This window comes from Conger conger, chromosome 1 (assembly GCF_963514075.1).
Source record: "Conger conger chromosome 1, fConCon1.1, whole genome shotgun sequence".
In the NCBI taxonomy this organism is placed as follows: Eukaryota; Metazoa; Chordata; class Actinopteri; order Anguilliformes; family Congridae; genus Conger; species Conger conger.
The window spans coordinates 82,198,289-82,226,135 of record NC_083760.1 but is presented as its reverse complement, the minus strand read 5'-3'; the positions used below and the strand labels follow the sequence as shown (position 1 = coordinate 82,226,135).

At 45.2% G+C, this 27,847-nt stretch overlaps 1 protein-coding gene across 3 annotated transcripts in view; it reads left to right on the top strand.

The window, feature by feature from the left end:
* Positions 1–5,008: 5,008 nt before the first annotated feature.
* aplp1 (amyloid beta (A4) precursor-like protein 1) overlaps positions 5,009–27,847 on the top strand; it is a 53,088-nt gene continuing 30,249 nt past the window's right edge. For all 3 annotated transcript variants that reach the window (XM_061238981.1, XM_061238975.1, XM_061238988.1), the window contains exon 1: positions 5,009–5,330. In XM_061238981.1, coding sequence (XP_061094965.1) covers positions 5,265–5,330 — 66 coding nt within the window. In that variant the 5' untranslated portion in view covers positions 5,009–5,264. The remainder of the gene's footprint in view (positions 5,331–27,847) is intronic.

Here is a 27,847-nt window from a genome sequence, read left to right as displayed (position 1 = left end):
ATAAGGTTTTGCTAAGAGTGGTCCAGACCAACCTTACGAAAGTACCAGTGGCTGAAGGTATACTTGGCTAAGAACGTTTCGGGAAACACGCAAATATAACTTAGGAACGACGTAGCGGGAAACCCAACCCATATAATTTCTGTATTTGGCATAAGATCATAATCATTATTTAAATGTCATGCTGTATAACTGGACTGTATGTAAATGTATGTAATGTATACGTTTTTATTGCAGTGGCGTAGGCCTACCGCATGACAGCACCACCTATGTGTTCTTAATATAGCCATTGTCCTGTATTTCATGCGTTCGACTCACCAAATAGGTCAGGCTACTGTGGCCTGTGGGGTTGAGAGCCTATTCACGGTTAACATTTTTTGTTTGAATTTCATTCCACGATTTTCATCCGGAATCATAGGGTCCTGAATGGGTATGCCGTATGGAAAAGAAGGAAATGATCACCTGCGACAATAAACGGCCAGCGCTAGATGGTCGACACATTGACACGATACAGCTAAATATTTGGCTGTTGGGCGCCCTCAAGTGTTCGAATGTTGTGTACCAGACACACTGAAAAAGAGTAAGCCAATCTAGAAAATTGAATTTGCCGCACCCCTTACAGCTGTTTATTTTGCAAGCAAACACAATTACGGACTCATTATAACCCCGCATCGAGCTTCTTCTTTCTTTCCTGTGAATTCGAGATTTTTGTAAGTAAAGATGAGTGCATAAAAATGTTACATTTTTCCATTTGGTCCTGCCTTATTTAGTACGTTGTTTGACAATTTAGCCCCCCCCCCCTTACTCTTACTGTTTAGAGTAGTGTCCTTTTTCACAGTGTCGTGTTCCATAAGAAAAATGAAAAATCAAGACAGTAAAGGCACAAGGAATTTGCTCTGGAGAACACTATTCAAAGTGAGGGGAAATCATGGATACACAAAATGTACGTGAAGGTGCACTGCACAAACAATGCACAAAATCCTATAGGATTCTATTCTAAAGACAATAAATATTATTACTGTATCGGGTTTCTATATGATCCTGTTGGAAAAAGAAATCCTACAGGACTAAGGCACATAAAATAAACAGCCCCATGCAATTCCTCCACACACTCATATACACACAAACACGCGTACACACACATACACTCACACTCACGTGTGCAAACACACACACACACACACACACGCATGTGCATGCACCCACATGCACATAATAATTCAGTGGTGCAAGGCCCAGCATTATTTTGAAAGCACTGCAGTTTTGCCACTCATAAAACAGAAACTTATATTAATTATATTATATTAATAAAAAATGTCATAGTGAAACATACCAATGTGAAAATGCAGTAATGTTCTGCCAATGTATATTTAAAGGTACAATAGGTAATTTCAGACTTCTAACAGTCAAGAGAGGAATTGCAGCAACAAACACCCACAAACCACAACACTGTTTATCCCTCCCCCTTCCAATGCAACTTACTATAATGCATAATTGGCATCATACTGTCAAAATGTGGCATGAATTTCATGCATCCTCTAGGAGGAGAACACATAACATGATTATATAAGCCTCACTTCCTGTTGCCAGCTGGTGGCGCTATGATAGTGAGTCTTTATTGGTATATGAATGTGATGACACTCCAACAATGAACATTTGTGTAAAGTTTCTGCCACATCAGACAATGTAGAATTAAATTAAGACCACTTCCTGTTTGCGTGCTGTCACGTGTACATTGTACTGCTCACCACGGCCATACTGTTCAAGAAACCAAAAATCGGTCAGCAAATTATTGTCAGGCCTATCCTGAGATCATGACGACCACATGTGGTGTGACTGTGATCAACCCCCTTACAGGAGAAAGCATAAGACGATTATATAAGCCTCACTTCCTGTTGCCAGCTGGTGGTGCTATGACAGTGAGCCTTTATTGCTATATGGATGGGATTACACTCCGACAATGGACGTACGTGTAACATTTCAGCCACATCAGATGAATTAGAATTAAATTATGTCCACTTCCTGTTTGTGCGGCGTGACGTATAAATTGGATGTCGCGCCATGACCATTCTGTTCGAGATATCAAAAATCCTTTCTGAACAGAACTTCTGGCTGTAATAGCACTATGGGAAGGGTGACTGACAGGGCAGTGGAATTAAATTAACTAGAAACAGGGTTTACACTGTGGCCAGTTTATCCAGGTAATATTATTGTCCCTGCACCAGTCCATCCCTAAACTGGAACACACCCACAAACCCTCTCTGCAGAAGAAAAGATGTAAAATCTAAAAAGAAAATGGCTGACCAAAAGAAACTTCCTGTTCAAGAGACAGAGCACCTAACAGTATGGTCCCGCTGTTTGAATGTTTGAATGACATCTAATATACTGGACAGTCAATTCCCGCAGTGCACCACTCCCATAGGCTGTCTAGTCCTAAACGTTTAGAGGCCTACATTGGATTACGTGGCATGGAAAGCACGTTGGAATCCTATTACTGGAATTGTTAATCCTCAATTATTCACATAATGAAACTTTCAGTCACATGGACAAATCCAGACTGGGTTTGTGTTGAATAAATGTTTATGAATATGTTTATATTTCTGCATATATACATCTTATGCAAACATTTATTCCAAGCCATACTAGGGACACTTGTACTGTCTTACACTAATTGCAGGTGATTCATAAATACATAATAACATCAATAATCTTGCTTCCTACTTTGATGTTTGGTCCTGGATTTTTAGAACATAATTACTGGTAACACTTTCTTTGAAGGGTCCTACAAAGCTATACAACTCCTTCATAGGCATTGAATAAGCATTCATAAGCGCTTATGTCAATAACCAAAAATAGGCATGTTATATGGTGTGTTATCTATGTCAACATTGTTGCAGCAAGTGACATTACCGTGACATATTGAGTTAAATGGCACAATGTATGGCATCAATGTTGGCATAACACACCATATGCTTATTTGAGGTTATTGACATAGGCACTTATGAGTGCTTATGTAGTGCTTATGAGTGTGCTATGTAGTGCTTACGAATGAGTATTTATGTAATTTATGCAATGTTATACTCTCAACATACATATGTGTAAAAACAACACATCATTTTTTACAAAACTCCATGCCTATTTAAAGACAGCACATGTACTGTTACTTTCTTTGATAAACGTCTCCTTTGGAGCACATTAATAGTATATTTATAACACAGAGAATAATAACACAAGTGCGTTGGAAATTAACATCCTCTTTAATTATCGAGAGTGTATAATGTTGAATGAATGACTTCTCATTCTCCCATTGACACACACACACACACTCACACACCAATGGCGATTGGCTGCCATGTCTTGCTCAGGGACAGACCCAGGGCAGGATTGAACCGGCAACCCTCCGACTGCTCTTACCTCCCAAGCTAATGTCACCCCCTACATAATGGCCATAACCTTTGTATTGGCCAAGAAATCGGTCCTACTCTAACAGCTTGCTGGCCAGCCACTGCAACCAGTCCAGAATATTTCAGTCTGCATGGTCTTCACCCTAAATCCACACCTACTGCACCACATTGGCTACCAGTGGCAGCCCACATTCAATTTCAATCATAGCAAGCTACCTAAGTTAGTACTTCTTCATACACTGTAAAACAATTACAGTACTTTAATGGCAACTCTGTTGGCAGTTAATTACTGCAAATGTACAGTACTATTTTAATAGAGAATACATACTATATATATAATTTCTGAACAGACTGTGGGGGTGTAATAACAGTAATAATCTGTAAAATCCTGCTTTTACATTGGCCTTCCAGTCTGTTCTGTAAAAAAATATATATACTATAACTTTTACAGCAACCAACTGGCAGCAGAGTTGCAAGTAAAGTACTATATAAAAATCTTTTCTTGACAGTGTTTCAGAAAATGTTCACACCATACACTCTAACCAGACTTCTCCATTCAGCGTTCTCTCACTAGCTCGCTGTTCCATCTTTTCAAGCACCTGGCAGCTGCTTTCTCTGCCCTTCTCACAAGACGGTGGAACAACCCTCCCCAACAGTTAGGAACGCAGATTTAGTGGCTGTTTTCCAAAAAAGATCTAAAAAGCACACCTTTTCAAAGTACATCTCACTGTCTCTATTTTTATAATAAAATCTATCCCTTTATCTCACAGGCCTTGAGGCATCCACCTTTACGGTGGCACATACGTGATAGTCATACATTGCCGTTCTAACACTATTGGCCTTTGTTTGCCATGGCAAATGCAGTTTTACTATGGTTAAAGCATCTGACAAATGATGGAATTGTATATTTCATGCAGAAACATTTTGGAATTTATTTTTTAAAATGGGCATATGTTTTATAAAGCAGTGTCTACATTATTGCATGGCACATGTCCCACGAAAGACAGGTATCAAGCTATTTTTTATGAAATGTACTGTATATATTCTTGGGACAATGGTGATGGCATAAGATACATATAACGCATTATGTAGCACTTCCTTGTTTCACTCATTTAAAAAAAATCTTTTTTTATTGAACCAAATATTTAGTTTCAAAATAACAGTTAGTATTGAACAGTTTTTCATTATGTCTGACAATGGGGATGCCTGATATAAGAAAAATAGAAAATAGAAAATCAATATTATACCTAAAATATTATCCAAAATCAGAAGGATATTTGTGTTTTGTTTGTAAATTCAGAGCAGTACTGGTGGAGCTATGGTGTAATTAATAAATAAGTAAATACATTACTAAATAAATAAAAGTATGTCCTAAAATACAGTGAAAACTGAAAAAGTGTTTAACGGTGGGGCAGACGCGACAAAACGACAGATATAATTCGTGAACAAAAAGGTTTTTTCCAGAGACAACGCACTGTTCTGCCGACGGAAATCCACCCTCTTTCCCTTCCTCTCCGTCTCCGGTAGGCGTCCCTCTATCCCACCTCACCGAACCGCATTCGTGACTCTCATAAACACACTGGCCAATATCTTCGGGTGAAGCGAGCCCATTGCGCGAATGTGGTCGAGGCGACCAGAAAAGGGCTTGGTTCTACCAGCGTAACAGCGCGAGCTGCGATTGGAGCGCAGAGGAGAGCGACTGCGAACGGCGACTAGACGTACTTGGAGGACGAGCGATATCCGAGGCAGGCACCGACTTAGACTGGCACCATTGCGGTAGCTGTCGCCAAGATACACGGCTTTCGGCACATATTAGGTTGAGACAAGTAATAACTCCTTTTGGGAAAAACCGAGCAGGAGAAAATGGCCCTTACGGTGCTATGTCTTTCAGTGACTCTGATGTCCATCGGCGGTTGGGGAAACGTCGAGGTAAGATTTGAATTACGTTTTATGTTTTATTTATATTTATATTTGTGGTTATTATGCCTGTCTACTCTCAAATTTGATTTGTGCTCATCTTATGTTTGAATAAATGATACGGACGGTTCTCGCCACCTCGCAAATAACCTTATTGTTTCTACTGAGATGTAGGTTATCATCTGGTGCACATAGCAGACCCATTTGCAAAAGACTGCGTCGACACTGGCATTTGATGCACTGGCAAGTCGTGCCACTTAGAATAAAAAACAGTAAATCTGATCTCCCGTATCGTACGCGTTGGCAATTTTTTAAAACTAGATTTTAATATTGCTGTTGCACTTATTTAGGCTGCATTTAACTGATACTGCATAATAAATTGCTCTTACAATTAGCTCGATCTGCCCTGTTTTGCTGGGGCTAGCGAGAAGAGGGAGGAAAAGAGGAGGGGTTGGGGGGCATCTGGGACGTCGCTTTGATAAATGGACATATAAATTTGTCGAACGTCTTTATTGCTGTAGGCGGGCCTTGCTTTTTTCCATAGGGGGGTGTTTCCTAAAGACTAATTGAAAAAAAAAATTTGGATCCTAAAACAGACCACTCCACCTGTCTTTGTATTGTATATTGTTCAGCCGGGGCATTGTACTGATCACGGCTGGGGGCGAACATGCTTCGACATGAATAAATAATCCAATGACGTTTGTTGTTTTGACGTCGCCTATGCTGTTTTCTTGGTTCGTTATATGTACAAATTGGAAGCTAACATTTCGTGCGTGCGGCGTTTTCAGTTACATGGAGGCTTCTGTAGGCCTATGCATCATGGAAAATGCGGTTGTGTGTCTACTCAAGGATTAATAATGGGTCAAATCTTAGCAGATTTATGCAAAACACATTATCATCCTTAATACCCGCAACATTTTGAGAAAGCTGACACACAGCAAAAAACGCGAGCCAGTCTGAGTTCCGTATCCGTTGAACTGCCAGAGGAGACAGATGTTAGGCTGGATGGTTGATGACGCTGCTGTAGGCCTTTCATCTCTGTGTGGAAAACGATCAGCATTTCGCCATTCCTGCTTATTCCAGGCTGATGAAAAAAATAAAATAATAACAGCATTAATAAAAGCATATATATTTTGCTATCTCCCAAACAATGGAATCGTTACAAAGAGACAAATGTCTGCATGTACTGTATTCAAAGATGGAAGATGAGGGAGCTGAGAGAGAATGTGGAAATTCCCTGCTCTGACCAAAATGGTGGACTCACTGAAATGTGCAGCAGGGTAGTTCTTGCTGAAAGAAAAAAAACAATTCACTTGGAAAGGGAACAGTAGTATGGTTTGAAATTTACGATGAAACACTTTTATGTGTATTAAGGTGATGGGGCTTCTGTTAGCATAACCAAAAGGCACTGCAGACTAGTTTTGCTCCGATGGAATTTCACATAGCATGTTTTTATGTTGGGGATCATGTTTTAGGACAGGACCGAGACATCTGTTACAAGGGCCCTCAATCCAGGTACCGGGAGCTTAGCCAAAGCAATCGCTGAGGATTGTGGGTAAAATGACAGGTTTTTTGCTTATCCAGTGAATCGAAATTGCTTTACAAATCCCTTCATTTTTCTCGGGCATAATCCAGGAAAGACAATGGTGATGAAGCTGGTGGAGGGAAGGACGGTTTGTGCAGGTTCGGCAGATGTTGTGCGGTCTGTGCGCTGCCGCTAAGCGCTGTTGCTATGGTGGTAAAATCCACGCCGTTTGTCTCATTTAAGCGCCAAGGCACCCGTCCGGGCCAAGAGTGGCGTGTGTGTGTGTGTGTGTGCCTGTGTATGAATGTGTGTGCGCACACTTGTGTGTGTGTGTGTGTGTGTGTGCATGTGTTCTAGTGTATGAGTGCGAGTGTGTGTTTGCACCTCTTGCTTGGTGACTTATGTTACCTGCCCTCAGGCCACCACTGCTCAGCCGTTGCAAGGTGTGGTTGGCCTGGCAGTCGGCCCCCTTTGACACAGTGAATTGGCGAGGGACCAAGAGTTTATTTGCGGAAAACTGAAGCATGAATGTGGGTCCCCGTGGCACTGTAACGCAAGGGGGACCAAGGGGGAGCCTGACGCTGGAATGGAAGTGCCCTCGATTTAGTATTTCACTTTCTGCAGCCTCAAGGACTACCCAGTGCATTCAATGACAAAAGGACTCTGACGATAGCGGAGGCCTTGGATGTCTGTTGGAGCAGTGGGCTGAGTAAGCCTCTGGTCCGGAGCCAAGATGGCGGGCTCTGTGCTGAGGTCCCACCTGGTCCACCTGATTGTTAGATAATGGGGAGGAAACTGGGCTTGTAACCCAAATGGTTGCGGGTTCAATTCCCAGGCAGGACACTGCTATTGTGCCCTCATCCTGTACAGAGTCAGTATGTATCCCGCTGTGAAAAATGGACACTATGTAAAAATGGTTAAGGTTGTGTAAGTCACTCTAAATGCCAGTAAGTACTTTTCTACACTGTACTGAGCTTGTCTGGCATATTGGAACCTATGAAATACTCTCAAAGAGTACAAACCTCATGTTCTTGTCCTCCTGGCTGGCTCAGTTGCTTCAGACAAGATAAATCGTGCACAGACAATGATTTGAATCCAAAATAATTACGTATTTGACCCAGGTCAGGTGTAATGCACTGACATGGCTCAGGCAGTAAGAGAAGTCGTCTGGCAGTCGGAGGGTTGCCGGTTTGATCCCCCGCCCGGGCTGTGTCGAAGTGTCCCTGAGCAAGTCACCTAACCCCCAAGTACTGACGAGCTGGTCGGGGCCTTGCATGGCAGCCAATCGCCGTTGGTGTGTGAGTGTGTGTATGAATGGGTGAATGGAGAAGCATCAGTTGTACAGCGCTTTGGATAAAAGGCGCTATATAAATGCCTGCCATTTACCATTTACCAAATATAATGGCACTGGTAATGTAATGGAATGGTGATGTAATGGTGTCCCACATACCTGGAGTGGTGTTCCTCAGGTGAAGGGTCAAATTAAAGTCCCGAGGAGCCTCCCACTAATATCACACATGGCACAACCTTCCCCCCCCCCTCCCCCTCCCCCACCACCACCACCACCACCCACTCTGACTGTGCCAGTGCGTCAGGCAGTGACCTCCATCTGCTGTTTTGTGGCGGTTTTGGCAGACGTTTGCTGTGCCTTGTGTGGAGGAGGCTGGCGGCTTGTTTAGAGACAGATATACAGCGTTCCTCATATACAGAATTCCTGGTATACAGCGTTCCTGATATACAGCGTTCCTGGTATACAGCCTTCCTGGTATACAGCGTTCCTGGTATACAGCGTTCCTGATATACAGCGTTCCTGGTATACAGCGTTCCTGGTATACAGCGTTCCTGATATACAGCGTTCCTGATATACAGCGTTCCTGGTATACAGCGTTCCTGGTATACAGCGTTCCTGGTATACAGCGTTCCTGATATACAGCGCTGTCAGGGTCCAACCTCCCCTCCTCGGGGTGGTGTGTGTGTGCCGGACTTGACTTTGGCGAGCCTCGTGTTCACCGCAGTGCTGCTGACCACAGTGTCAGCAGCGTTTCACGCATCTCTACTTGCACACGCAGCAGTCCGCCGGATGCCGTAACTTGACGTTATTCGGTTAGCACATTAATCCAAACTGTCTTAACACTTACCGAGTCAATTGGATAAGTTCAATATTATGAAGTAAGTGCATTTGTTTAGTGCTCTTCATCAGGAAATAGGAGGTGGGGGGGGGGGGTTGGGGGGAGAGATAGAGGGAGAGAGAGTGAAACAGGGAGAGATAGAGGGAGAGAGATTGACACAGAAGACTAAGCACGTGTCACAGACCTTGGCAACGGAGGCCAGTCAGTGTAGGCTGAACATTATGGCTGAGGTTAAAATGCGAGGTTACGCCTCTAAATACCATTTTTTGTATTGTGGTATTAAGGTTTGTCTAAAAATTAGATTTATTTTCAGATAAATACTCGGAATAAATTGTCCCGGGGAAAAAAAAAAATGCATTTGATTTGTCATTCACTGCATCTCATTAAGAGGTATTTGTGTTTGTGCAAGTCATCGTACGAAGTCAGAGGCATAATTTCACTTTCATTTTTATTGGTGAAGTGTGATCTGTGGAGTGGGTGTTGAGCACAAATAACAACAGGGTGGAGTCATCCACCAACGAAACTGTGAAAGTGTACTATTTGAAAGGGTAATTGGTTCTTTGGATTCTAATGGAATTGCCCTTTATCTAGGTATCTATTCATATTCATTAATATCCGAATGAATGTGGGTGTCGGGTGTGTTTATGTCCTAATAAAATTCCCAAACGGCCTTTCTCACAAACCGACACTTAACTCCCCCCCCTCCCCTCCTTGCGAATTAGTTAAAATTAGTATTTGGACTGAGGAAGGGGTATTTGCCATTCTGTATTCAGAAATACGTGTCTGCGGTGTGACGTTCTCAGGGCCCGCTGACCAGCTGCGGGCACGGCGGTTGTCCGAGCGCTGATTTACGCACAGCGTTGCATTACGCCCTCACAATGAGCGCCCGTAAACTCACGCCCTCCACCGTTATGTGAGCAGCAGCATCCCGGGCTCCCAGGGCAGCCGTACGGGTCTCGCCTGTGGAAACGGCAGTTCCGGGCGGGAAGGGACGCTCGCAGCTCTGGAAATCTGCTGTGATGGAAAGAGCCATGGATTTCCCATTGGGACAATGCCGGCCTTGGGAAAACTGTCCCAGAGCCTGTACTGCTGTGAATTCCCTGCTGAAAAAGACAGCTCAAGCTTGGTTTTGAAACAGCTGGTAGCTGGTTGACCTGATAGACCAGCTCCATGCTCAAGATGTTTTTACCAGCTCAAGCTATGTTTTGAAACAGTTGGTAGCTGGTTGACCAGTTAGACCAGCTCCATACTCAACATGTTTTGACCAGCTCAAGCTATGTTTTGAAACCGCCGGTGGCTGGTATTTCAAGCTGGTCACAGCTGGATTTTGTTTGTGAGGTCACCGCAAATCTCGAAGCATTGTGACTTCACCCTTTTCCAGGACAGACAGAACGCTTCCTCCTTTGCTACATTCACAGTCTTAGGCTCTTGGCAGCCCATTGTGCCTGTGAAATTGCTGAGCATGCAAACGGCCAAGTAGAGTATCTTGTTCAAGGATATTCAGTGGTGGCCCACCTGGGAATCAGGCCTGCAACCTTGCCTATCCCCTGCGCTACACTGCCACGGTGCTCTCAGCAGTGGCTGCTGGAGTTTATTAGCCATAAAGGGGCTCCTTTCTGAGGTAACGCCATGGCGGTAAGAGCATTAGCGGGATTAGCGCTCTGCTTAAGATCTGTGTGTTGTACAGGGAGAAGTGCAGATGCGCGGTGTAGGTTTGCAGTCAGGATTACACCGTGAAGGCTGGCTTACCCTCAGATGCTATTTGCTTTGCGAGTATTCTTCAGTTTTGTGTTTTATCAAAGCTTACCAAGGTATTATTGTGTTGCCTGAGTACCTTGGGACTTTTTTTGTGTTAAAATGGGAACTAATGTGTTAACGTGACCTATTTTTTGTATGTACTATGAATCAACTGTATGTTTAATGGTGTCATATATTGTAAATATGTACAGTATATCATCAAACTTGGCTAGTTCTGGGTGATAATATTATTATCCTGACAGATAGCAATATGAAAACATCTTGTGTAGCATAAAAAGTCATGAATCAATGCTCTTAAACAATGAAATACAGACACTAGGTGCATGGCAGGCCACCCAGCTGGAATTCAATTCACATCATGAGACCTCACCTTTCAGGTTCAAATATTGAGTTTGGGCACAATGTCAGATTATGTATGCATATGTAAAGCAGGCAGGAAAATGTCAGCTCTTAGGACAAGGTTAACGACAGCACTGCCCTCACTAAATACAGTGTATATGCCTATGTGTTTGTATGTAGATACCTCTGTATCTACAGCATATGTACAGATTGGGGTATACTGTATATGACTAGCAGTAGTGTACTGTAGTACCTCATATCTTAATCAGCTTCACTGTTTTCTCTGGAAATGTATTTAATCACTGACAGATTAGATCTGTAAGCATTTCTTATTTTCTACAGCGCTGAAATCACTTAGAGACAGTTGACCTTTGGGAATAGAATTTCATTTGCAAACAGAATTAGACATTTCAAAGCTGTGCAAAGTTCAGTTCAGCACCGTGCAAACATCCGTTTAGTCCTCTGAGTCCATCGGCCACAGAGGACTACACCAAAATATATTTAAATGAAATATATTATCAGAAAATATATTGTAATACTACAATTTGTGGGCAACTTATTTGCCACAATATATATTTGCTGTGAAAGAACTTTCAGTAAGTCTACATAATTGCAAGATATTGTTGTATATTCCATTTTCATCAGGGATATAAAATAACATTCTCCTGTTTTTCCATCGAACAATAATGGAATATGTGGATTCAGTCCACACCTTTAGTGAGTGATTGAGTGAACCAGGCTAATAAACTCACATGGTGTCTGTGGCCACATACTATGCATGCTTGCAACACTTGTACATTGTCCACGCACCATTGAATTATGCACGCAATCATTAATAGTTTATCATTGATGCTAAGAAATAAATTGATGCATATTAGGGATTCACGCATAATAACACACTGTATACAGACACCAGGCCGGGATCATAGTTGGTTCTTCATGTATTTAAATGATAGATTACATAAATCTCACATTATAATACACATAATCCAAGTTCTTTGTTTGGCTTTCAGACGTACAGAGCAGGAAGTCAGTCACAAAACAAGGATAGCTGAAGAGTATGCAGGAGAATATCTCACATTTTTAAATGAACACGAGAATGCACAAATATTTTAATGATGAGACTAGGTCAGTGAGCCCGTCTAGGCTTGTAGAATTGCCTGATGCCTGGAGAAGCCACAGCATCGTCTCAAGTCCCTACTGGAAGATCCCAAGGGTCCCTCGCTTCGACTGCATCACCTGGCAAGCTGTCAGATTCAGCCAATTAGGATTTGGGGAAGAAAACCTGACCCGCGCATCTCAGTATTGATGCTTTGGCTCGTGTTGCTGAGGGTAATGCAGGCCCCTGTGGTGATTCACTTACTATTGTCTGAGGCAGTGCGCGCAGCGTCTTGTCTTCACACAATAGAAATCCTACACCCACACCGAAGCTAAAACATAAAATAAATCTGGGCAGACGTGGTGAAAACCCAAGAAAAATCATTTAAAGGGGACAATTGAAGCCTATTGACTTGTTTGTGACGGTCCACCACCTTGAGTGGTGTGCTGCTTAAAAAGCTAAACTCCTCGCAGTAGGGTCAGTCTCTGAAATATGAGAGCCATCATAGTTAAACTGGCACACTGGCCACCAAACCTGAGCAACACTTAATAATGTGTAATTAAGCATATGCATGTTAATCCACGCCCGTTAGCCCGCTAGCGCTTGGAGAGCAAACAGAGCGGTAGCCGGCTTGGATTAGCGTTTATGCCACAGAAAAGCATTTCAGTTTGGAAAAATGGAATGGCCTTATCTTACCTTCAAAACAAGGTCAAGTACTCAAAATTCTAAAAACGATTCCATAAAGATTATTTTTGTTTTACTGCGACTGGTTGCTTGAAATGACACACTTGCATCTCTCTGTATACCTCCATACTTAGACACAAACACACACACATTTCAAAATAAGAAATGGAAACTTAGCCAGTATGAAGGAAGCCTTATATAGTCATCACCTTTAAAATGCATGGGAAGGACTGGAGCAATCTAGACCCTAGCTAAGATTTTTTTATTGAAATACAGTGTTATATGTAATCAGCTTTATGACTCACTGTTGAGAAAAAGATTTTGTCATCAACTGAGACTCATGCTGTAAATGAAAGCTATTTAAAAAAAAATTCCCTACACTATATAGAATATATTTGTTGCCAGGCTAACACTTGGCTGGAGCTAACTATATCCTGGATTTAAATAATGATTTTACATGATTTTCTTTTCATTTTCTGCAGTCACTTGTTTGGTGAAACAATTTTGGTGAATCAGTGAACTTGATAAACTGCATTCATTTTTGAACAAATGTGCTTTTTTTTTTTATTCATTTGATCCAGGCCACTAATACATTTTTCAGCCTGTTAATTCCCTAGTATTACCAAATAATTACCTCCAACTTCAGAGTAAATACCACGAAACAAGCTTGTAAGCACAACTACAATACATTTTGCAGCCTGTTTCATTGTACTTACCTCAAAATAGTTACCTGATAATTACACATGAGTATGTGGTATTTGCCCAGTAGATACCTGGTAATTAACGGCCTGTTAAACAAAGCCTTGCCTCCAGGTTTGCGGTTGAAAGGCTTCCATTGTTGAAATGACATCAGAACCGCACAGAGGCATGCTGTGCTGTGATTTTACAGTTACAGTGTGTTATTTAGAGTGGGAGGGGAGGTGTGTTAGCATCGCTCGAGACTAAAAGAGACTAGACAGAGGACTGAAGCGTTCCGGTGTGTTGTTCGGAAGCAATGCAACCAGGTGGACTTTCTGAAATGTAAATGTCAAATTAAGAGAGAAAAAATGAGAAACTTTTCAGTGAAATTTTTAATGTTATTAAATATTCAAATTATTATTAAATAATATTTAATAAATATTAACATAGTTCTACTGAGGATTGGTGTGGGTTCCAGTCATGCAGCTGGAGGTTTTCTTTATTTATCAACTTTATTTACATTAATATAAAGGGGGACAATATACACTCAGTGAGCACTTTATTCTGTATTTATTAGACTTATTTTTTTAGACTTATGAAGTCTTTGATCAGTCTGGCCCTTATCCTCTGACCTCTCTCATTAACAAGGTGTTTTTGCCCGCAGAACTGCTGCTTACTAGATGTTTTTTGTTTTTCGTACCATTCTTTGCTAACTCTAGAGATGGTTGTGTGTGAAAATCCTGGGTTCTGAGATCATCAAACCACCCTGTCTGGCACCAACATTAATTCCCTGGTCAAAGTCACTTAGATCACATTTTTTCCCCATTGTGACATTTGGTCTGAAAAACAGCTGAACCTCTTGACCACGTCTGCATGCTTTCATGCATTTAGTTACTGACACATGACATTAAATATTAGCATTTACAAGCTGGTGTACAGGTCTACCTAATGGATGACATGAATGGCAAAAAAAAAAACTTACAATAGCATTATTTTCCAAGTAATTTTTTTCTTTTTTATATCCTGATCTTCTTTTTATATTCTTCTTTTGGAGGCTTTGCCAGCCGAAGCCTTTTATAGCAAGTGGGCAGCAGGACATCCAGTGGAGCGCTAAAACATATGATGTATCCTCATTGTGTAATAATAATGCCCTAAAATCACCTTTTAATTCATATTCAGAGGATTTATAAAATGGCTGATAATGAGTGATTACATCCCCCATTATTGTATTAAATTTAATCAAGCAATTAATTATCCATTTCACAGATTTAAACCATGTCCTTATAAATGCTGGCTTGAAATCCCCTATACCAAGAGTAGAAACCAAAAGATAATAACTGTAGAATTGTATGTAGACTTAGTCCATTTCAGTTTCTGTACACAAATTTCGGTTGATTCTAGTTCATGAATAGAGGTCTAGCTATCGCCAGCTAAATTGGGAGCATGGCTTGAGGCAAGGATCACCACTGTTAGAAGCAGGCAAAATTGTCCCCCTAAATAATATTTTGATTAAATGGCTGTTTTTCAATGTCCTAGTGCAGTGTGTCCTACTCAGTTTTCTGTCCTACTCTGGAATCATATACAGTGTAGCTGCCATTTGAGTCAGGCTGCAATATAATATTTTAAAATATTTATATGAGGAAATGAGGGGGTTTAGTATTTTGTAATTAGTGGTATTCGGTGAACAGCAGTGAACCGCTACAGTGAGTTCATTTACAGCTCCATTTTCTATGCAGGAGGCCTGCAGCAGTACACAGAGAATAGCTGAATCAACACCACCGCTAAGTGCAGCTAATTAGCAACCTCTTTGCGTTCCCTAGTGCTTTGCATTGCAATATGAGTCTTACATATAAAAGAATGAGATTCTGTTTAGCTTATGAAATATGAAACATAATATGCATAATATAGTGCATGACATACGGTACATATATAATATGAAATTGAAGAATTTTCCAAAACAAAATATGATACCATTTCCCCATTTTTTTTGGGTTTATGGGATTTCAGAAGGTACACCTGGTTCCGCTTGGCCGAGTTTAGCCTGGATAAAGTAGTGTAGCGTTCAGTAAAACTCCCTGCCGATAGCTGTTCCAGGCCCATACTAAGATAAGCTACATGAACATAAACATGACAACAGCCATGGCTAATATTGTATGTGGAACAGGTGTAGCTACCATTCTGCAGGTGTAACATAAAGCATGCTGTCTTATGTCAGGACCGTATTTACATCTTAGTAGGTTTGTGTTTCACAGAACACAGAACACAGAACATGGTCATATTCATTCAACCCATCGCTGGGTATAAAGTATTATTTTACCAAAGTAATGACGTCTAGATATAAAAGCCAGTAATAATATACAGCAAGTTGAAAATAGTAGACATTTAACACCTGCGGTGTAGCAAGTAAACCACAGACTAGGATTGTGTCAGTCTTTGGTGCTACTGAAAAGCACAGTGCTGAGCTAGACTACTGGAATATTCCCCAGTTCAGTGGCATCTTCTGTGGTCATAAGGGAACTATGCATGAACATTTGTTTTCAGTTTTTTTTTATTGTGTTAGATGAATGGTATCAAGTCATTTGTAGCCATACAGCCCACGTACTACAGATGTTTTTGTGATGCTCTGGCATTTCGCAAAATGTTTTTCTTTCTATCAATAGTCCTTTTTTAAGGTCCTGTTTTTCAGATTTCAGTAAAAACATACAATTTTGTTTGTATGTTTCTTTAATGGTTGTAAAGTTATGAAGAATTGAAAAGCCTAGAAGCAGTGTATCCTTTGAGTGCCGTGGCATCGTGTCTTCAGACGTTGAGGGGTTAGGCACCACAGTGTGGGGACTTTTCTATTCCTCATGATCTACGTATGCAAGCTACACGTCTGGCTTCTCCTTTCCTTAAAACTGTTAGGCAGGAATGTCAAACTTCTGTCCTTTTGTGGGTTTTTAGACTTGATCCGCAGCTACTGTAGGCCATAGAACAAAAGCGTGTGGACAAAATGACATTAAAGCAGTGTCAGGGTTGGTTTTGCACCAACATGGTGCTGCTCTGGGCTGCGCTTGAGACCCCTCTTACAGGATGTCGTATTCAGCCAGCCTCAGGACCTGAGCTTGTATGTCTCTCTGTGCAGCAGTGCTGATCTAGGATCTGCTTAGCCTGGTTGCAATGGAGAAAAGCCTGGGATGTGGATGCTGTCAGACTGACCTCAGATCAGTGCTTCTACTTTGAAACACTGTCAATACTGGCCCATCTCTCTCTATGAGCCGGTACTCACGAATGAAAACAGAAGATGACTCATTTGGAGGAGTGCAATACGAGGTGTCCCTTCAGCGTTCTCAGTGCTGCCTCTACACAGAGCCTTGATCTCCCTCACTCCTCCAAACCCTCTGTCCCACATCCTCCAAGGTCCTGGGCCCTGCTTAATGAATTCTGCTGCCAGGAGATAATCCTTTTTTGGCTAATGGTTTCCAATGCCTCATACCGTGGCATGTGTGCACGCGTGTGCGCCATGGGAGATTTTTCTGTGCTACATCTTTTATGTGCCGGATTGCTACGGGCAGGGCTTGCTGTCTGGTAGAATTCTTTTTGTTGCGTGTTGGAGGTTTTGTGCACTCCTTCTGGCCAGGGAATCATTTGGCGCTGCCCAGCGATGACGTAGCGATCGGAGAGGGGCGGGCCTGGCACTGTGTGCTGAGTGAATGAAGTGTGGCATTGTGGGAAATGCTGTGGGACCCATATTTTTTCAGTGTAGAATCAGTGTTCTAGAACCCTTTCAGTGCGTTCAGTTGTCAGTGGTGTCGGCAGTAGAATTAGAGTCAGCATTGGAATTTTCAGATAAGAACATTCCAATCACATATTCATGTGATTTTGCAACTTAAAGGGTTAACGGTCACGATTGGCTGATTAGCTGAATGGTAAGATTGGACACACCCAAGGCAGCACTCACAAAGGGAGTGTGTGAGGAGAGAGTGTTTAAGCTCAGGACACACACATCCTTGCGCTGAGACCAGGCTTTGATGCTTGTATCTGGAACAGCTTTCACAGGTTACACTCCTGCACACTGTCCATTTGTGCAGCTGTGTTTTTACTGCAGAAATTAGGTTTAGGACACCTTGCTCAAGGGTACATCAGCAGTACCCCAACTTGGGATTTGAACCTCCAAAACTTTGGATTATAAAGTCAGTTCTCTAACCACCACGCTACACTGATGCCAAGGCCGTGGGCTATGCAGCCTCAGTCAGTGATAAAACTCCAAATCCCAGCTCCCCTCTGGACTGACACTGGGGGCGTTAGTATAATTGACAGTTTTGACCCAATGAAAAGACTCATTTTTGGGAGGGGGGGCATGCTGTCAGTCCGGGTTGGAAGCAGCTCGCCCACAGCACAGCTGGGACGTGTTGATAACGCCCCTCCCTGTTTTTCAATAAACCTTCTCCTGGAGAACGTGAGAACAGTGTGTGGAGGGGGGGCACACACTCACACTCACACACACACTCACTCTCACACACACCCTCACACACCCTGGGCGGGGTTGTGGGGTTGTGTGTGGGGTTGTGTGTGGGGGGGGGGTGTGTGTGGGGGTGTGGGTGGGGTTGTGGGGGGGTGTGTGGGGGTGTGGGGTTGTAGGGGTGTGGGGGTGTGGGTGTACTTGTGCCAAGGTGACACAGGACAGGCGCCCTGCTGCTCTCTGGCAGCCCAGTCCATTACTGAAGACCCTGTTACATTACATTAATGGCATTTGGCAGACGCTCTTATCCAGAGCGATGTGCAGTTGATTAGACTAAGCAGGAGACAATCCTCCCCTGGAGCAATGAAATTAAGGGCCTTGCCAATGGCTGTGCGGATCTTGTTGTGGCCACACGATAAGATCGAACCACCGACCTTGTGGGTTCCAGTCATGTACCTTAACCACTGCGCAACAGGCCGCCCCGGGACAGAAAGGTCCGCATGCCCCCTGCCCCGCCTGTCATATGCCCCCCCACCCGACCAGACCTCAGCCTGTCCCCAGCCCCTCCCCGTCCTCAGCCCATCCTCAGCCCATCCTCAGCCCATCTTTAGCCCGTCCCCATCCTCAGCCCATCCTCAGCCTGTCCCCAGCCCATCTCTAGCCTGTCCCCGTCCTCAGCCCATCTCTAGCCTGTTCCCGTCCTCAGCCCATCTCTAGCCCGTCCCCATCCTCAGCCCATCCTCAGCCCATCTCTAGCCTGTTCCCGTCCTCAGCCCATCTCTAGCCCGTCCCCATCCTCAGCCCATCCTCAGCCCATCTCTAGCCCGTCTCCAGCCCATCTCTAGCCCGTCCCCATCCTCAGCCCATCCTCAGCCCATCCCCAGCCCATCTCTAGCCTGTCCCCGTCCTCAGCCCATCTCTAGCCTGTTCCCGTCCTCAGCCCATCTCTAGCCCGTCCCCATCCTCAGCCCATCTCTAGCCTGTTCCTGTCCTCAGCCCATCTCTAGCCTGTCCCTGTCCTCAGCCCATCTCTAGCCTGTCCCTGTCCTCAGCCCATCTCTAGCCTGTCCCTGTCCTCAGCCCATCTCTAGCCTGTCTGCAGCCTGTCCTCAGCCCATCCTCAGCCCATCTCTAGCCCGTCCCCATCCTCAGCCCGTCCCTCAGTTACTTCCTTTTGTTTCATATGCTTTGTTTGCTCTTCATGCTTTGAATTATTAATCACCCACACGTGCCTCCCTCTCCCCCACTCTCTCTCTCCCTCCCCCCCCCCCCTCTCTCCCTCTCCCCCCCCCTCACCTCCCCCTGCACATCCTCTGATACGAATCACCGGTCTCACTGGGACAGGTACCAGCTTTGCTTTGGTGCCGGGTCTCTAGAGGGGGGATCATGTTCTTCTGCTGCGCTCCTATTGGTCCACCAGGGCTGCCTCAGTAACCCCACCCCCACCCCAAATACAGACACCCATTAGCACAGGCAGGCACTCACTCTGTGTTTGACTCCACACTGTTCACAGCCGGGCTCTCTCTGTGTTTGACTCCACACTGTTCACAGCCAGGCACTCTTGTGTTTGACTCCACACTGTTCACTGCCAGGCTCTCTCTGTGTTTGACTCCACACTGTTCACAGCCAGGCACTCTCTGTGTTTGACTCCACACTGTTCACAGCCAGGCACTCTTGTGTTTGACTCCACACTGTTCACAGCCAGGCACTCTCTGTGTGTTTGACTCCACACTGTTCACAGCCAGGCACTCACTCTTGTGTTTGACTCCACACTGTTCACAGCCAGGCTCTCTCTGTGTTTGACTCCACACTGTTCACAGCCAGGCACTCTCTGTGTGTTTGACTCCACACTGTACACAGCCAGGCTCTCTCTGTGTTTGACTCCACACTGTTCACAGCCAGGCTCTCTCTGTGTTTGACTCCACACTGTTCACAGCCAGGCTCTCTCTGTGTTTGACTCCAACTGTTCACAGCCAGGCACTCTGTGTTTGACTCCACACTGTTCACAGCAGTGATGGTAACTCGACTCAGCGACTCAGACTCGAGTCATGCTTAGGTTGCACAAACAAGGACTCCAGACTCGACTCAATTTGTAGCATTCAAATAAAAGATGTGGGAACAACCACATCAGTTTTCATCAGACATTTGAAAACTCTTCCGGTCAGTCAGTTTACTAGCACAGGAGCTGATGCCACCGCTTTTCACTGTTGCCTATCTTTAGTTAGCTAAACTGTTGTGTTGGCCAAATTACACGTTTCAGACTCAGAATAATGTTTGTGTCACCATTTAATCAGCATGACCAAAGTGCAAAATATATTATTTTGTTGACTGTCAAATTGTAGTGACGTTGGCTTGCATTTCAGATGGTATTTAAATTGCATTTCCAAAAGCTATGCAAGCTAACTAGAGGAGCACTAGCGTAATGTACAATAAAGTTAGAACAAACATCTTTGGGTTGTCTTGAAAAGCCCCTTCCATTTTAATTGTCAACTTAGATCACAGAAGCAGCTGCATTTGCATGAGCAAAGGGTTGCACTATTTCAAACACCTTTGAGTAGAAACTTTAAGCTTGATATGCAAGCAGGACACTGAGTCATTTTGAATATCCTGTTAGGTGACGTTATGTAATAGTTGTGTGGACATTGATTGTTATTATAGTGTCATACAAATATGAACTGGATGTACTTTAGGTTTTGGCAAAGCCTTTCCCCACACATCTTGAGAAATGTTGGCTCAGATGTGGTAGTTCATTGATATATGAATAAATTAATTAAATAACCAGTTATTTATTGTGTGCCTCTGATAATAGTGTTTCTTCACTTGTGACACACGTGATGTCATATGCAAAATGCCATCTACAATTCTGGTTTCTATATCCTATACCTATACTTCTGTATCCTATATTAACACCCGAAAAACTCAGCCACAGCTGTGTGCATTCTGGGTAAAATGGAGGGGGCAAACCCAGTGCTTGTGAAGTTTTAATTATAATGAATTTTATTTATCATTTAAATTGAATAGGAAAACAGCAGAAGATAGTACAGTCTCAAAACATAATTTATTTACACCATATGTAAAACATATTCAGATGTTAAAAACCATTGAATGGTTTTAAACATGGTATCAATAATTAAATACCCTGCGGAAAAAAAACAGCTCAAGTAGGTTCTGAAACTGTTGGTTGCTGATTGACCAGTTCAGACCAGCTCCATATTCAGCACGGTTTGCTCAGCTCAAGTTCTGTTTTGAAACTGCTGGTTGTTGGTAATGTCAAACTGGTCACAACAGGATTTTACAGCAGGGTAGCAAACAAATACAAACAAATAAGCACATATCCTGTATGTTTGAATGTGCTAGACATTCCTCTTAACACCTGTGATTATTGAGAGCTTCGCCTCAACATGGCTGATCACTGTGCACCCCTGCTTGTTAGTCTATCCAAAATGGCCGACAGAGTAAAACATTATTCAAACTGATAAACAGTCTGACACAGTACTTAGAACAGGAGACTGGAAGGTTTCATTAAACGAGCCATTATAGGAACATAAGCACGTTACAAAATGTTCAGCAGTCGTTATTTTATGAAGTTAACACAGGGGCTACATTTAGGGCAGATTTACATGTATTCCCCAGGGAGAGGGAATCGTGGGCCCTTGCTCGATTAGGTGGGAGACCCCACGCTCAGGCATACATTAAGATGCCATCCATGCAGTCTCTACCACAACATCATCATGTTTCTTATACATTCTCACACTGCATTACAGTAGAGGTTGTGGTGAGGTTGGTATGGAAATAATGAGGGTTTTTAATCAGTGTTGACCTCTAAAATCTTCACTTTAACACCCATATTCACCGGCACTGTGAGCTGAGCTGAATTCAGTCAGAAACAGCCACTGACATTATTCATCCATCAGACTGTCTGATATTCATGAGGGGGGGGGGGTATTCCAGGCATGTTCGTGGAATATCTGACCGACAAAAGAATATACGAGTGCATTGTAGCTGTTTGTATTGCTGATTCTCCACATGGGCGAGTTCATTTCCTTCTCCGCGAGCACGTTAGCCTCGAGTGCTGAAATAACGCCGATTGGCTGAAAATGATTCCGAGACGAAGCGCAGCGTCCTGTGGATGCACGTCTCACATGGCCCGCGTCTTTAAACACCGGGAGCGGAAGAGCGGCGTTAGAGCTGTCTCCGAGCGCTCCGTCCGCGTTTTCTTGAAACGCCGTCAGCGCTGTGCTTTGTGGAGCGAGCAGCAGCCCTTGACCCATTTCTCCGGCTCCGGAATAGCCGCGTGCGAACTGCGCGGGCGTTTCCTGAGGAACAGCTCTTGAGTTTTCACTGCGAGGCGCCTGGCCTGTGTCTGCGCTGGGGTGATAAGCCCCAGATTGCCAATAGACCCGTCTCATTAATGCTCTGCCTTCAGGGCAGACTTCCAGCCCAGCCCAGCTGTTTCTGCTCGTTGTCGTGAGGTCACCTGCATGAGAGGAGTGCCGAATTTGTGTAATTGTGTAATTATACCTTGCCGGTAATTCAGTCCACTGGCTATATTAATCAGTACGGATGTGTTATTCTCTGTAGAGGACGTAGAGCTTCATATGCTCTTTCTCTTAAAAAGTGCACAACAAAGTGGTCAGTCTGTAAACCGGAGGCTACTGTTTTCCCATTTCACTTCATAACAGCGGCTAAATTCAATGTTGAAGACTACTTAGTGCAATAATTATAAGGTTCACATTAACTGTAATTTTTAAATCTAGCAGGGCTTTTTGGGATTGCATAATTTTCCTCCTGAAATAAACAAGAGCAGCGATTATTGGGCTAAGTGAGACTGGAGCGCTGGACCAAACATATGGTTGCTTAATTAACAGGAGCAAGAGAGAGAAAGAGTGAGTGGTACACTTGAAATTCTGCAGGGAGCGGGTTGCTACGGTAACAAGGAAGGTAACCGGGGTCCTGTGGGAGGTGTTTCCATAGCAACCAGCCTCAGTGGCCAAGTGATGCTGCCGAGAGAGACAGAGAAGAAGGGAGCGAAGGATGGGAGGGGTGAAAAACATATTCATCTGTGTGTGTGTGTGACAGAGAAAGGGAGTTTGTGTGTTTATGTGTGAGAGTGTGTTTGTGTGTGTGTGTGAGAGAGAGAGAAAGAATTTTGTGTGAGAGTGAGTGTGTTTGTTTGTGTGGGAGAGAGTGTGTTTGGGTGTGTGTGGTGGTGTGTGTGTGTGAGAGAGAAAGGATCTTTGTGTGTTAGAGTGTGTGTGTGTGTGTGTGTGTGTGTGTGTGTGTGTGTGTGTGTGTGTGTGTGAGAGAGAAAGGATCTTTGTGTGTGTTAGAGTGTGTGTGTGTGTGTGTGTGCATGTGCCTGTGTGTACATGTGCGTGAGAAGATGAGACAGAGGGACGAGGTGAAAAACATTTGAGGATGACACAGGGAGTGTTTTGGTGCCCTGCATCATTAACAGCCTTTATCAACAATACAATCCCCTGTGGAAATGTCTGTCAGACGAACGCAGAGGAAGACTGGGGAAGCCAGAGCCTTACACCTGCAGCGGGCCAGCCTAGGGCGTTCCCTGCGTCGGCTGCAGCCCCCGCCTTCATTAAAACGCCATTATCGGCCCTGTGCTAATGAACAACACAGAGCGGTGCCCGCTCTCGGGCTGCGGAGAGGCCCGGGGCAGGAAACATGGCTGAGTGCTCTGCTCTTTACTGCACGCCCAGATCAGGGAGCTCCCAGAGTCAGGAGCAGGGAGTGCCCAGAGTCAGGAGCAGGGAGCACCCAGAGCCCAGAGCAGGGAGTGCCCAGAGCCCAGAGCAGGGAGTGCCCAGAGTCAGGAGCAGGGAGCACCCAGAGTCAGGAGCAGGGAGCACCCAGAGCCAGGAGCAGGGAGCACCCAGAGCCAGGAGCAGGGAGCACCCAGAGCCAGGAGCAGGGAGCACCCAGAGCCAGGAGCAGGGAGCACCCAGAGCCAGGAGCAGGGAGCACCCAGAGCCAGGAGCAGGGAGCTCCCAGGCCTTTGTCTGTCCGGCGCCTTCTCTTGTACCCCCCCACCCCCGACCGTCCCACCCTCCACACCCAGCTCCGCCTGTCATCTTCTCACCGAGCTCAGCGAAATGCCGGCTGCTAATTAATCTCTGGCTGACAGCACGGATGAGGAGCCCCCGCCCACCCTGCTCCACCCTTCTCCACCCTTCTCCACCCTGCACCACCCTTCTCCGCTCTTCTCCACCCCGCTCCACCCTTTTCCACCCTTCTCCACCCAGCACCACCCTGCTCCACCCAGCACCACCCCGCTCCACCCTTTTCCACCCTTCTCCACCCAGCACCACCCAGCACCACCCTGCTCCACCCAGCTCGACCCAGCTCCACCCTGCTCCACCCAGCACCACCCAGCTCCACCCAGCTCCACCCTTCTCCACCCTGCACCACCCTTCTCCACCCTTCTCCACCCCGCTCCACCCTTTTCCACCCAGCACCACCCAGCACCACCCTGCTCCACCCAGCACCACCCCGCTCCACCCTTTTCCACCCTTCTCCACCCTGCACCACCCAGCACCACCCTGCTCCACCCAGCTACACCCAGCTCCACCCAGCTCCACCCAGCACCACCCTTCTCCACCCAGCTCCACCCAGCACCACCCAGCTCCACCCTTCTCCACCCTGCAACAGAACGGGCCACGCCGGTACAGGCTCTGCAGGGGCGGACCGCGTCCTCACCCCCGGACAGGAGCCACGGCGGATATTAAAAATGCAGCGGCCCCGCGGCCCCTGAGACCCGGCAGACAGACGTGCAGAGAGGAGGGCTGGAGCGCAGGGCAGATCGGTGAAACAGCATCGGTGAAAAACGAGAAGGGGGGCGCTGAAAACATGACATGATGAGACGTTTTAAGAGCGATTGCAGAATCCTCATCTCCAGAGATTCGCAGAGTGACTTCAGTAAGAAAGGAAGCGAAGGAGAGAGGCTGGAACTGCGTACGGTGAAATGAAACATTGTCGGTATCAAAGAACGCAAAAACGACACGCTCAGCGAAGGAAATGTTTAAAATGTACATTTATAGCATAAACGAAATCTGAAAGCGTGGCGCTGCTTCCTGCGCTCGTGCGGACATTTTTCCGGGATAGACGCAGTGAAGTTAACGTCATCAGAAATGATCCAGCGATTCGTTGTAATCTCAGTTGATTCTGTTGATTAATGTTCTTAAGTCCATATCCAATGAGAGGTAGAGCACGTTTGAAACTGCCACATGACGCATGAACATGAACATCTGAAGTCAAAAAGCCGTAGAGAAAGAAAAGACTTATCCCCATAAATCCGCTTTCACACAGTCCTCTAATCCCGAATATCCTGGGAAGAAAGGCACCTGATTCCAAAGTGGGAATAACAATTTCACACCGGCTAAATCCCGCTCACAGGACGGGCTCCGTGCGGGGTGAGAACACTGGAAGGGCTTCAGATTCGCCATGGCCCAAATTGAGAGCTTCCTCTGTGCTCTGGCTGGGGTCAGCCAGTAAACTGTGGGCCGAATCGTCAGGCTTTTGTTGTTTCCGCGTCTTTGTGTCCGTCAGTAATTGTAAAAGAAGAGGCAGGCTTTGGTGCTGTGGTTATACTGTACGCGGTTTCACATCATCCCGGGGCGGCCTGTAGCGTAGTGGTTAAGGTAAATGACTGGGACACCCGAGGTCGGTGGCTCTAATCCCGGTGTAGCCACAATAAGATCCGCTCAGCCCTTAACCCAGGGGAGGATTGTCTCCTGCTTAGTCTAATCAACTGTACGTCGCTCTGGATAAGAGCCATTAATGTAATGTAATGTAATCCCTGTTTGGCTCCTTTCTGGAGCCTGTTGACAGCCAGAACTCGCTCAGCACGCCTTTTCTCCATGGAGCTCCTCCCTTAGCATTGATGCTGTCTCCCAAGGTTTGGGACCCCCTCCCTCCTCAATCTGAAACCTTTCGGGAGTTTAGCACAATGCTCAGTGCCGTATCTGGGGCAGTACCCGGACGTCAGTGGTGTTCTAACTGGCTCACTCGGCAGTAGGCTACCACTGGCCTTGGTTGGAGTTGGTTTGGTTTATTTAGTTCTATTTAGTTCTTTAGGGAACCCATAGGTGTGAAAACTCCCATACAAAGAACCTGACAAATAAGCCATAAAACTAGATAGAATGGAATCACAGGGCTAATATCAGAGCCTGCCTCTGGGGCTCAACAGTCAGGAGTGAGTGTGTGTGTGTGTGTGTGTGTAGTGAAGACAATGAGAGGGGACATCATCTGTCCATCATCTGCTGAGGTTCCCCAACAGACCATGGTGATGATATCAGACCTCCAGGCATCAGCGTAGGGTGGTGGTGTGACGGGGTAGGGAACAACACAAACACACACTGCTGTACGTGCAAAGGGCAACCGCGTAAGAAGACTACCCTTCAGCCTCAGAGTTGTGAAAAGGCCCTGGAACGGGCTGTTTCCTGGGGTTTCAAACGCGGCCCTGACGTCAGGGAGCCCACTCTGCACGCGTTGGAGGCCCATGACTCACCGGGCACCTTCTGTCGGGACGTGGGAGAGGAGGAGCGAGGGAGAGACACTCTCGTGGGGGCCGGAGATCCCCCCCGTTCCCAGCACGGCCTGGAGAGGTGCCTCGAGGTTCGGCGGAACCACGTCCCAGCTCACGGCGCTTGACTAGGGCTCATTGTCTTGTCTGCCGGCGCTGACTCACGCAACACTACGCAGCCCTCTGTGAAGAAACCGAGCAAAAAGATAACAATGTGGGTTCAGACTGGCACAAAGGACCCGAATATTCATTGTTTAAAATAATTATAATCGCTTTGTGAGGTAACAACCATTAGAAAAATGGCTAGTTGAGGCAAGCATTGGGGTTTTTCTGTTGTAAGTACTATCTGCTTTTGAGAAGCTCGAGGCAAACTGGACAGATAACAGCTGGCGAAAGACAAACGGACTGAATGTGCTGTTGCTCATGTTTACACAAGAGAGGTTCGCTGGGTTCACACATGCTAAACTATCACAGCCAGCAGTGTCGACAGTCACCGCCGCCAACATACGCAGCTCCCAGGATGCCTTGCGGCGTGAATGTGGATGGCTGAGTCACGCCTGTGTGTCCATCTGCCAGGAGGTGGGAGTCGTGGAGAAAAAGTGGGCGATATTCAGATGTATAGGCCCTTTGAGAGTCATGTCAGGTGGGCGGAATCTGGCAGTCTTTCTGCAGTTCCCTGGCCACTGGAGAATGGGGTGTTTCTAAAAAGCACAAAATGCCCATTGCTTTGGTCACGACTTATTTCTCAAAAGTTTCTTGAAGACGGTGCTGTCTGTAGTAACCAAGTCTAAATATGAAATTATGCATTGTGCTGATGGTATGGCTGAAGATTTTTTATTGTTCGTTGTACTTTGTACTTTGTGATTTGTATTTTGTTGTTGTTCAGGTTGTATTGTTCTTAAATTATTACATGATTATGCTTCTTTTGTCATGCTATTATTTTTGCAGAACTGCAGGAAACAGTACCCTTCTCCCATCTGCCTACATTGTAGGGAGTGTGTTTATCTCTGTGCAATTTGAATTCAACTGACGAAAACATCAAATAAGCCTGGCTTGTCCTTGTCCTGTTTGTGTAGACGCTACCTCTTGGTTCGGGGGAGGGGGAATTGGGGGCATTTTGAGTGATTATCAGCCATCTGCTCCCCCGTTTTCACAGCTGGGGCTTGCTGGGGCAATTTAGGCAAAGTGCATCAATTAGGATTAGGGCACGGTCCGTTCCCACCTGGGACTAGAACCCAAAAACCTCAAACCTGGACCCTGAGTCTGGAGCCAGAAGGGTTTGAATCCCCTGCGCTGGAGGGTCATTCATGGGCACATGGGGATGGAAACTGGAGATGAAA